The 12,624-nt window shown below is 39.7% G+C and overlaps 1 protein-coding gene across 1 annotated transcript in view; it reads left to right on the forward strand.

Moving 5' to 3' along the window:
* LOC146645373 (acid-sensing ion channel 1-like) overlaps positions 1-12,624 on the forward strand; it is a 69,938-nt gene that overhangs the window by 53,363 nt on the left and 3,951 nt on the right. The window contains exons 3-9 of the mRNA XM_085394530.1: positions 8,973-9,123; positions 9,295-9,422; positions 10,423-10,573; positions 10,704-10,760; positions 11,073-11,226; positions 12,320-12,411; positions 12,497-12,576. Of these exons, the coding sequence (XP_085250656.1) occupies positions 8,973-9,123; positions 9,295-9,422; positions 10,423-10,573; positions 10,704-10,760; positions 11,073-11,226; positions 12,320-12,411; positions 12,497-12,576 (813 nt within the window). The remainder of the gene's footprint in view (positions 1-8,972; positions 9,124-9,294; positions 9,423-10,422; positions 10,574-10,703; positions 10,761-11,072; positions 11,227-12,319; positions 12,412-12,496; positions 12,577-12,624) is intronic.

A 12,624-nucleotide genomic window follows, 5' to 3' on the forward strand; every position in this document is an offset into this window, starting at 1 on the left:
ATGGAAACAAAAGGGACTTGAATCAGAAAGTATGAGAACAGATTGATCCTCAGACAAGCCAGCTCTCATATGAGGATTTATTGAACTGCTTGATGTTTCAATCTCAGGATTTTTCTTTAAACTACTGAAAAACACAGATTTGACATCTTAAATAACCACAGCGGTGACAGACGTCTGGTGTGGATCTTGATTTGTAGACTGTGAATAAATCGTAGAGTCATGTTGGCCTTGTCAGCAGCTCCGTGACTCACACCTGTATTTTGCTCACAATGACAATACTCATGCTGATACTTGATGTTTGAGGTGACTGTTTTCCATTTAAATATTAGCACTGTACTAATTCTTTTTATATATATACTATTTCTGATGCAGAGGCTGATATAATCTACTAGTTGTTTAGAGTTTTCGGTCTCCGCCAAAGAGATGGAGAAACTGTCGTACAGCCTTCACATTACTGCTGCTGAAAGTACAAATCAAAATGTGGTGAGGATAAGTGTGTTTCTTGTAGTGTTTTTTGTTTTTTTTTTCTGACCACGCTGAAACTACAGGTACAAAGATGGAAGATCCACAAAGTGGGTATCTCAGTAGCGCAGGATAGTCTTTGGTCTTTTCTCCCTAATTAAGAAAAAAGCTTTTCTCTATGAACCCTTTAGTTATCTGTACTCCCCCGAGGAGCCCTGTGGTTCTTCTCTACCTTTTCTTGTTTGCCTCTCATCTTTACTTCTTTATTTTGACAACCAGTGACTCAGGGTCTGATTCTATATTCTGGGCATCATTATTACACACACAAACACCCAAGCTCCACCGTGCCTCTGGCTTTCAATCCCCTGCCTATACTTTATTTTGTCTTTGGAGTAGCTTTCTTTTCCACCCAAGACTGGTTATTAGTGTGGTGAGTCAGCTATTCATTCAAAACAGAGCGGGGGAGTGTTTGGTTTGGCTCTGATGCTTTTATTCTCGAATTAATTTAACCTGTGTGCAGCTAGCAGGCGCGCTCAGACTTTAAGATCACGCACATCTTTGAGAGTGTAAAGCGTAATAAATCACCTGTGCAGGACACAAAAGCCAGCACTCTTTATTGGTACATAATATCACTATTTTCCTTTGATTTTTAACACACGCTGTATTCTCATTGAATAATCACGCTCCTGGGCTTTTGGGTTTTGTTTAAAGATCAAAGAAAAACTCAAATAATAGTGGATGGATCGCTATTAAATGTAAAAGTAATAAATGTGGTGCAATGTCAGAGTTTTACCAGTTTAAACCTCCCTCAAAGAACCAAAGGAAGAACACGTGCATTGTAACAAAAACAATATACAAATTTTTAATCAATTTTGTTGATTGAATTTGTAGTTGCTCAAACACAGAAGCTGTACGTGTTCTTTCAAATGGTCATAAAACAGAAAAATGCCAAGATTTTTGCCAGATAACACAGAGTCGATGCTTCAAGATCTTCACAGATGGTGCGTGCTTTACATGTAGTCACCTATCCAAAGGTTGATTTTGATTCCAAACTTCACCTCATTCATCCAAAATATAAATTAGGAGAAAAAGTTTTTAAAAAAATTTACACCCAGTTCAGTGTCATGAAGGATAAAATTTTAATAGGAACCAACACCAAAGAATTCCTTAACACATGTAGTTTGAGGTGCACAAACTGACCAGCCAGAGACCAGAATCAGCTGTTTTGCAGCGTTCTCAGCCCTCACCCATAACCTGTCGGTTAGCTGTATGCCTGATTATGAGCCACTCTATTTCATGCATGCACAATATGCGCACAGCAGTGCAGGCAAATACTTTCACACAGACTTATAGCCCACATGCTCATTAGTGTGAAAGGGCCTCACAATGAGGAAAGATACATGATAACATGTATCTTTTAGATACCATGAAAATGTTTGTAATGACAAACCTAATCAGGCTCTTAAATCACCTTCATCTAACTGAACATGGACATTTAAAAGAAACTAACAAAGTGTCTAAAGATATAAACCTGAGCCAACTGCACGCCAGCAGCCTCAGTATGAGCAATAGATAAAAGCAGTTCAAAGGAAAAGAAACTTAGATTCTATATATTTTAACTTTTTTGCAATGAACAACAAAACGCAGAGGAACATGTTACATTTGTATTGGCAATTGACATTTCAAGCAAAAATACAGTTTCATATTCACTGGGCACTTTTTGACTGTGCTTTGAATATTGCACCACACCTCTGCAGAGAGGTGGTAGACGTTTTCATAGCCGTAGAAAGGAAGTAAGTAATGTTTATTTATAGAGTACCTTTCACAGACAAGTGGTCACAAAGTGCTTTACATAAATGATAGTAAAATATATAAAAACACGGTAAGAAACAGAATAAATTAAAATAATTAAAAGTATCACAATAAAAGGAAATTGAAATAAACATAATTGTAATGGGAGACTGTTCCAAAGCTTTGGCACCACCGACTGAAAAGCTCCGTCTCCCCTAGTCTTCAATCGTATACGCCAGGAGTGGGCAATTCCAGGCCCCGAGGGCCGGTGTCCTACAGGTTTTAGATCTCACCTTGGGTCAACACACCTGAATCACATGATTAGTTCGTTACCAGGCCTCTGGAGAACTTCAGGACATGTTGAGGAGCTAATTTAGCCATTTAAATCAGCTGTGTTGGTTCAAGGACACATCTAAAACCTGCAGGGACACCGGCCTTCGGGGCCTGGAATTGCCCACCCCTGGTATACGCGGAACAACCAGCAAATTCTGAGCCTGTGATCGAAGACTACGAGCAGCAGTGTGCTTTATACAGTACCAATGACACTGAACCAGTCCAGCAACCATGGCAGGTAATAAGTGCCGGTATTCAGAGAGTTCGTGGGGGTTAGGGACCACAACTGCCCGTGAATAGCTGAAATCTGCAAATACTTTAGACCCTCACGAAAATAAAATGAAAATAATTAGCGAATATTTTAGAAATGCTCTACCCCCGCCCCCCAAAAAAGCGAATAGGAGTATTTTCCGCGAATAATTTGGAGTTACGGGGGGTTGACTGTAGTTCTCCCATTTTCTAGTTGTTTAGATGCATTCATAGCACCAGTCATTGTAGTGGCAGAGTACTGCATTACATCCCCAGGTATCAGTAAAAAAAAATATATTTAATTTAAAAAAAACCTGCATAAACTGTAAATAATTTGATTTCATGGTCATCCCTGACATGCATGTACAAGCTTTATGGGTGTAAACCAGATAATTGTAATATTAACCTAAGATGCACTTTATGTAAATATTATGCTAACATCAACGTTTTAGCATTGTAAATATGAGTATGTTAGCATTTAGCTTAAAGCAGAACTCTGACTACAGTAGGCTGCCAGAGGCTGTATGACTGCAGACTCTTGTTTTCTTATTAATAAGTTCATCCATGTGTGAAGGAAAGCAGCATGGTGTGAAACTTCCCACTTTTTCCAGGTCACCTGAAGTCCTCATCAGATTACAATCCTGAGTTATGTTGTAAATGCACAATAGGCAGCAATAACCGTGAATGATTTCCGTTTTTTAATTTTTAATTTTTATTTTTTTCAGCCCTGGTCACTGTGGACTACTGTCTGCTCACCATTCCATTTAAATAGCTTTTTTTCCCCAGTGGTGGCTATAACAGCATAATAACAGTGAAAGTGTTTGCACTTTACAGAGATGGCTTTAAAGTCTTTGAAAACATCCCCATAAAACAACAGAGCACTAATGGATTGAACTTAGCCGGTCGAGACGTCTTTTAGCTGCTTGCAGACTGCAAGACTGTATTAAGACCTCCCTAAATGGATGGCAAAGAGCAGGGATTTGCGATTTAGAGATTCCTTCAACTTTTGATGGCTATAGAAACAGATATTCATGATTATGTGCATAATGATTAATTACTGCAGAGCTCTGTTGAGTGCTTTTCAATACATGGGAAATTGTGTGTGAGTGACAGTTTTATTGATCAGAGCTGTGAAGATAGTGTGTGTGTAAACTGCAGTTGGTAAGTAATGCATTCAATTCTGTGGAAAAAAGGGCATTGATTTGTTGTTTGAAGTACCTCTAAGTAGTGACAAAAGGGTGTGACAGTCATGCATCTGTCATAATTAAAGTCCTTCTCTGTTGTAACACTCATTATTCCTCATGCAGCGTATAATTTCTGCTGCAGAAAACCTTTTACACATGTGCACGATCATTTATTTATTCATCATAACAGTGTGCCGTGCAGACTTTGTGCATTATACATGGTTCATGTTTTTATTCCTACCACCTCTGTCACAACTATTCAACCAGAGGAAAAGAACACCGGTTACCTGACATCAACTCAGATCTGCGTATTGATTGAGCCGCCTATGAACAATTGTGCACCTGTCATACACACGGGTTTAACATTTTTGTCATGATTGATTTTATTTATGAAATTCAGTCACCTTATGATCTGAAAGAGCCTTTCCACTCTTACACATGTTTGACAATCTTTCAGGGTCCACAGTGTGTACCTGTGATCAATAGTGTGCAGCAAAGAGCAATTACAGAAGGCTGGGAGTAAATGGGGAAAATAGAGGCTGGGTAGTGCTATGTTTACTGGATGATTTCTACCTGCGGTGACACCAGGGCTCAAGGGATGGTGTTGGTCTGTCAGTTGGTTCACTTTAATCCTAACTGAAATACTTCAACATTTATCAGAAATATTGCCATGAAACTTTTAAAATCCCCACAGGATTCCTGCTGATTTTGATGTTCTCTCGGTTTTTCATGCAGCATTATTAAATTAACTTTTGAGACTGTGGGTCAAATATCCCAACAAATGTTGGATGGATTCCCTTTAAAAACACATACACACACACACACACATTCAAGATGAAAGGTTTGAGATTGCCAGCTTGTTCTAAAAGTTACTTTTGTAGTTACCCTGTGAAGATTTTAACAAAAACCACTAGGAGGCAGCATTTTACCAGTTCATGTGTGTAATAGTTTTCAGATGTGTGCTGCTGTTCTTTCTGAAACTTTGACTTAAGGATGGCAAAAGAAAAAATAATATTTTTAGTGGCATAAACAAACTTCCATAATGTGGCCTATTTTAAATAAGAACGTGTTATTAATTTCTTACCTGGTTAACGTTCTGCATCATCTTGTGGTTAAAAAAGATTGGTATTACACAAAAGTACAGCTCATCTCTAATTTACCTTCACTTGTTATCTTGTCAACACGATACATAAATGTTCAGGACATGAAGTCATAGGTGTTGTTTCTTTAAATGTTATCGATATGTTTAGTTAGTTTAGAGGGATTTAAACTATTTTTAAACACAGGGGTCTACAACAAGGACCTTTAGGCAAACTCTCTAATCATTGGCTGCGCCGCAGAAAGGGAAGAATTGAACAGCAGGTGCTGTGCTTACAGTCAGAGCTGTTTGCTTGAGATTTCGCCTTTCCTTTGGCATCATACAAAGCAGCGAATTGAACAATCTGACTGAATTTGAGTGTTTAGAGCATTATGAAGCCCAAACTTTAGGTTGACAAGGATTATATGCCCTTAAAGATGAGCATTGTAACTGTTAATATGTGGCATAAAAGTAGACCCAACACCTCGGTAAATCTACACTAAGAGACAACTTCCACAATTAAGACTGACATATTTATAAGTAACTTCAAAGACTTTGAAATATACACCAGAATTGAAAACTTTTGTTTTTCTTTAAACAACCAACCCACTGGCCAGCTGTTGCTTGTTTTGAAGGTAAATATGGAAATTTAGGTGCCCATTTTTAGACAGCCTCATGTGGAAGCCGTTCATACTGTGGCACTTGGGTGTTCACAACTCACCTCCGCACATCTGGCCCGTCGTGGTGTGAGGTGGGCGTCGATGTTGGAGTGTCAGTCTCTAAAAGTAACAAGTGCGTCTTTACCCTCATCAGTTTTTATTTAAGCCTGCAGCATATGACAGAAAAATTCTAAAGGTGTGGACACACATTATTTTGTTGCTTTTATTTGCTTTTTTTGTGCAGAATCTTTTTGTGTTTTGTTTTGTTTTTTTCTCCCACTCAGATTGATGTCTGCTTCTGCAACCAGCAGCAGTCTCTCGCTGACTTGACGTGATAGATGGCCTAAATGTTTAAACTGCCCTCGGCAAGATCCCAACTCTTTCTCTACAATTACTTGCTTGGTTTGTTCTTTCTAATCATAGATATGTCATTCTGTGCTATAATGCTGAACAATAGCCAGCTTCAAGCGTTAGCAGCTAAATCCCCCCCCCCCTCCTCTCTGTCTCTTTCACTTTGCATCCCTGCCCTCCTTCGCTCCTCCATTGCTCCTTGCTCTCCTGCTCTCTCCCTGCATGGGTTATGTGACTCACACAACACTAAAAACTAATACAACATTAACTCCGCGCCGAAGAAAGCTCAATATTGTTACGCTTCTGTCTGTTCACCGTCGCACGCTCGAGGCTGTTTGTCAAATGGCCTTTTGCTGATGTCTCACAGAGGTTCAGTCTAACGTCTGTGTCTCGGCTTTCCTTTAAAATTAAGGCGGTATTCTTCCTTGTCGGGATGCTTGGTCTCCATGGTAACATCAGGTCCATTATAAGTGCCATAAAGAGCATGTGAGGGAATGTTAAATCGCCAGTCTGCCAGTCTCCATCACCTCACTGGGTTGATTGTGTAACACACACACACACCATTTATCGAGTCAAACACTGACCCCCAGTGGAAAAACACTCTCAAATCCTCTGACACAAGTTTTACTGTCCAAGGCACACCAGCAAGAAAGACGAGGCTGTACATCTCAATTCATATCTGCATAAAATAGCCTTTACATCATAAGGTTTTCTTTGGATTGCATTGTCAAATAAAGGCAATGGATCAGGCACAACACCAGCAATTTTATTTCCAAGAATGTCGACACTTCAATAGCATTTACCTTGCCTCCATCACCTTATCAGACACTTTTCACACAGTCCCACAGTCTCTTCCCAAGCACCAAATGTCTGCAAAACACTGTTTGCAGACTGACTGCTGGTTTTCTGCTGTTGATTAGAGGTCTAGATGGTAGAGTTTAATAGATCACATAAACATTTCTAATTCACACCAAGCTGTATATTAAGCCATTTATGGCACACTGTCCACTTTATTGGGCATACCTATTCATCTCCTCCTTAGACTGCTCCTTCTCAATCAGCCAATCCTTTGGCAGCATATCTACGTAAACATGGTTAAGGTGCCCAAAGTAAATGGGGAAGAAAAGTGATTTAAGTGACTTTGAGTGTGGCCCGGTGGTCAGTGCCAGATGGAGTCATCTGAGAATTTCAGAAACTGCTGATCTACTGGGATTTTCCAGCGTAGCCATCCCTAGAGTTTACAGAAGCTAATCCAAAACAGAAAATATACAGTGAGCAGCAGGCATAAATGCCTTCCTGATGTCAGAGGTCAGAGTAGAATGGCCTGACTGCTTGCGCTCGTCACAAACAAAGTATGCACATCTTTGAATGTGTGACATGTTAAACCTTGAAGCAGATGGGCTGCAGCAGCAGGAGACCACACTGGGTGCCAAAGTGAACCTATTTGTGCAAATCTCTAGACAGTCAAAGCTTTTCATCCGATATTTAAGTGTAGAATGTTCACTGAGGGCCTTCTTGCTGTGACACATGCTGATCCACACAGGTATGCACACATGGGTATTCACAGACGTGGACTAAAGCTTTCTTGGCTTTAAGACATGCATGCGCTCAAAGCACACTGTGCGCTGTCTATCTTGCGTGCTGCACAATATCGTTTATTATTTAGTAAATATTGATATCTATGACTAGCTAGTTTATTGTGATGGTGCTTTGTTTTCTCTATTATTATGTTGCTCTTTGTTGTTTGCTGTCTCCTCTGTTTGTTTTTTTTGTTTGTTTTTTTTTTTTTCTCCATACAGGTGACCCAGGAGTTCTTTTTTTTTTTTTTTCTCTCTCTCTTCCCCCCCCTTCTCACCGTCTCTTCTCCCCTTTGGTTTTCTTTCTTTCTCTCCCCCTCTTTCTCTCATTCATTCCCCCTGTCCTATTTATTAAAAAAAAAAAAAAAAAAAAAAAATGACAAAGGATGAACTGAAGCTCTGCCATCACGTAATGTCGCATACTGCTGTTTCTGATGTCATTTAAAAAAAAAAAAAAAAGAAAAAAAAGAATGGCCTGACTGCTTGCGCTCGTCACAAACAAAGTATGCACATCTTTGAATGTGTGACATGTTAAACCTTGAAGCAGATGGGCTGCAGCAGCAGGAGACCACACTGGGTGCCAAAGTGAACCTATTTGTGCAAATCTCTAGACAGTCAAAGCTTTTCATCCGATATTTAAGTGTAGAATGTTCACTGAGGGCCTTCTTGCTGTGACACGAGAAGTTTTGGGATTCAAATCTGCTAGCCTACACTGCCTGCACTGTTTAGACTGCTGAGTAGGTTGTAGTCTCTGGTTCAGAGCCAGGACTGTTTTTGAAGTTTCTCCTCTAAAGAGAGTCTTGGTTGCCAGGTGCCTGTTCAGTTTGCTCTGCAGCATCTTAGAACTGGCCAACATTTCCCTAGAGATATCACACATGACCTGACGACGAGGTAGCTTTTTTGATGCTGTGTATAGATTCTTGTCTTTTCTTTTGTTGGTGAGCCATCTGCGCTGGTGGTTTACACCACGCAAGAAGGTGATCCGCTTTTAACCCTTGTTATCCTCTGAGCGCTCAGTGGAAGTCTTATATGTTCCAGGCTCTCATTTTTTTCCAGCATCCCACAACTGTGCAGACAGATCGGGTTTCCATTTAATACCCTTTTTTTGTTTTGTTTTGTTGTTGTTGTTTTTTAAGGAAAATGAGTGCAGTGGAGTAGCCCATAATTTTCCATTCAGTTGTATATTCCAGTAATATTGTGTGGTTGTGACAAAATTGACCTGAATCCTTCTCTCAGAAACATTTCTCTAACTGCTTAAAAAATTATATATCTTTCCTGTGTCACTCAGGTCTTCACTCGCTATGGGAAGTGTTACACCTTTAACGCTGGCGGTGATGGGCGCACTCCCCTCATCACCACCAAGGGAGGTATGGGTAACGGCCTCGAGCTCATGCTGGACATTCAGCAGGATGAATACCTGCCAGTCTGGGGAGAAACAGGTGAGAAGAAGCCCACTCACGTGGCAGGTTATAGCTGTCTGTCACACTGGTGTGATTGATGTGTTGGTGTTTGTGGGCGTCGATACCTCAGAGCCTGAAACTCTTCTGCGTGTTTGGATCCTTAGTGAAACTCATTTTTACAGTGATCCCAAACGTTTTGCTTTCCTGCAGATGAGACTTCGTTTGAAGCGGGGGTCAAAGTTCAGATCCACAGTCAGGACGAGCCATCCTTCATTGACCAGCTCGGATTCGGAGTGGCACCCGGGTTCCAGACATTTGTTTCCTGTCAGGAACAGAGGGTACAAACTGTTGCTTATTAATTTTTACAATTATTACGTTATCATACTCGGCAAAGGAAGAGTTCAGAGATCTGAACAATTAATAATTCACTATAACAAAGCAAAGCAAGGGTCCATATGAGGAACAGACATGAAATAATCTGGTTTCAAATGATTGAAACAGTTTGGTTACCAACTGATTTCTTGCCATTTGATTGATTCATTGATTCACTAATCAGCTTTCAATCAGACACATTTTGTCCTATAATTAAAAATAAAAGTACACACAAACCAAGAATGCGTCTTTGGATCCTTTTCAGTGTTTTGTTTGGATAAAATCACTTTTACACAATGTCAGTCATACTTTTAGTGGTTTTAACTAACTTTATTTTGACCTTTCTGTTTTGTTTTGTTTCTGTTGCACTATCTCACAGTATAAGGCACTTACTGGGCTTCTGTGGCACTTTTTATTTGACTGCGTTGTTTATTGTAGGCTGTGCTATTTTTACTCTTTATCATGTTGCTGTAGGACAAAGATTTCCCTTGTGAGACCTATTTATAAATCTAAAATCAAACATTTGAAGAACCAGAAATACTTTAGTTTCAACACTGATATGAATATGAAATTGAAAATAATAGCCACAGCTGGTAAAAAAAACATTTCTGTGAATTATGGCAGATGTTTATAGTTTTCACTTTCCCTTTTCTTCGACTGAACAAAGTTAAACTGGAGCCTCTTTAAAATCTCTTTTTTTTTAAACTAAATGAGTGTTTTACTTTATTATTCCTAATAAAAAAAATCACATCCATAGCTCTGAATAATAGATTAGAATTATCCGCAGGTCACATCAGACATTTTAAATCTCTTTCCCATTTGTGCAGTTGTAGAATTAAAAAAAAAAAAAAATGGATTCAGTTGTTTAGTTCTTGCTTTTCCCTGCAAGGAGAAGCCTGCTTTTTATTTCATGCGGTATTTATTTCTTATTTAAAACACTATTAAGTCGTTATGTGGTCATTGCAGCTGATATATCTCCCCCCACCCTGGGGAGACTGCAAGGTGACGCCAATGGAGTCGGACTTCTTTGACACTTACAGCATCACAGCCTGTCGCATTGACTGCGAAACGCGCTACCTGGTGGACAACTGCAACTGTCGCATGGTGCACATGCCTGGTAGGCGTCCGGTCTTTCTCTGTGTTGTATCAGACTTACGCCGATCTGAGAAATTACTGAAGGCACTTCAAAGAAGGAAATCAAAGAAAAAATTCATTAACGTGAGTGTGTGTTGCTGCTGCTGCTACAGGCGATGCCCCCTACTGCACCCCCGAGCTGTACAAAGAATGTGCTGACCCAGCTCTGGGTAAGAAAGAGGCTTCATACTCCTCTAAATCTTTAAAGAACAGCAACACATGCACAAACAGAGCCATGTTTGCATCGCTTCACAGGACATCACATTTATTTCCTGCACATTTAACCAAAACCTGATATTACCTTAATATGTCTTTATGATATTAGTTTCCCCCAAAAAAGGAGAATGCACAGATTTATACCCCAAAAACATCAGAAAGACACACACGCGCACACAGATGCAGGCACATCAGCTCGTGACATCTTGAAGTCGCAGTCGCACTGATTCAAAGGTCAAGCTGAGCTCTGGTTTTCCTCTCTCCAGATTTCCTGGTGGAAAGAGACAATGATTTCTGTGTGTGTGAGACGCCGTGCAACATGACCAGATACAGCAAAGAGCTGTCTTTTGTCAAGATCCCCAGCAAGGCCTCTGCTAAATATCTTGCAAAAAAATACAACAAATCTGAGCAGTACATTAAGTAAGTATGTTTGGGTTTTCTCATTATTGTGTGCGCAAAGCAAAGCCTGCGATGAATAATTATTTTATTACAGGATTATTGTATTTCATTGACTTTCACTAACAAAATATAAAAAAGGGGCATTTTCAAAGGCCCATTGTGTTCTTTCAAGATATTCATTTAGTTTAATTGTGTCCAGAAGCTAAACATTTTTAGTTTCCCTCTCAAATAAAAGAAAAAGGAAGAAAAACCCAACCTGAGAGGCCATCATCAATAGAAACGTGTGCTGACTGATGACTTTCTAAATGGTTTTAAGGGGTGAAATAAAATCTAATACCAAACTGCTTTGATTCAGTTTTCATCAACTTATACCATCTTTTGTGCATTTTGATATTTTCTGATCATATTTCTGTACAGACAGACAGTAAGTAGGTGGGGCTTCTGCCTTCACAGCAAGAGCTATGTGCCCAAGATTACCCCATTATCACACTGAAATCTAGGAGTAGATTAAAACCGTATTAAACCCAGTGTTGAGACAACAGGAGCGACCAGGATGGAGAGGATCGGGAATCAGTTTGGAGACAAAGTTACCCTGGAGTAACTTTGGAGGTGGCTGAGTTGAAGATGCCAAGATTTTCAGAATGAGGGACCGGGAGAAGATTAGAAATGAATGTATCAGGCTGAACAGTTTGGAGATAAATTTAGAGAGACAAAGTTGAGATGCTTCAGACATGTGCAGAGGAGGGATAGTGGACATACTGGACAGAGGAAGTTAAAGATAGAGCTGTCAGACAGGAGGAAAACAGAAAGAGCGCAGATGAGATATAGCGAAGGAGGACATTCAGAGGGTTGATGTGTTGGAGGATGTTGGGATAGAGTGAGATGTGGCCTCCAAAGGCAGAAGCTGAAGGAAGAAGAAAAAGGTTGTCTCAAAAGCTGTGTTGTGATAACTTAGATGGCATTGTCAGGGTCATATTTCAAACGTCGAACCAGTCCTTTCAGAGCCACTGACAAAGAAAACATTCAAATCTCATCTCTCAAGTGCTCTTAATTATTATTGAGCAGCTTCAAAATGAGGGATTTGTGTCTTCATTTGTTTATGTTGTCTCCACAGGGAAAATATCCTGGTTTTAGATATCTTCTTTGAAGCTCTCAATTATGAAACTATTGAACAGAAGAAAGCATATGAAGTGGCTGGACTTTTAGGTATAGCTTCATTTCTATTATATAACATAGACTGCTTGCGTTTTTTTGTCTTCATGCATTTGTTATGAATATGCTTTCATTTCAGGTGATATTGGTGGTCAGATGGGACTTTTTATTGGTGCAAGTATACTGACTATTCTGGAGATATTTGACTACCTTTATGAGGTAAGACATAGGCATTTAAGAGGCCATATAGTCTGTCATTTTTAATAT

Source organism: Rhamphochromis longiceps, linkage group LG20, assembly GCF_057381845.1.
Source record: "Rhamphochromis longiceps isolate RC_006_pf linkage group LG20, R_longiceps_female_GT1.1, whole genome shotgun sequence".
NCBI lineage: Eukaryota > Metazoa > Chordata > Actinopteri > Cichliformes > Cichlidae > Rhamphochromis > Rhamphochromis longiceps.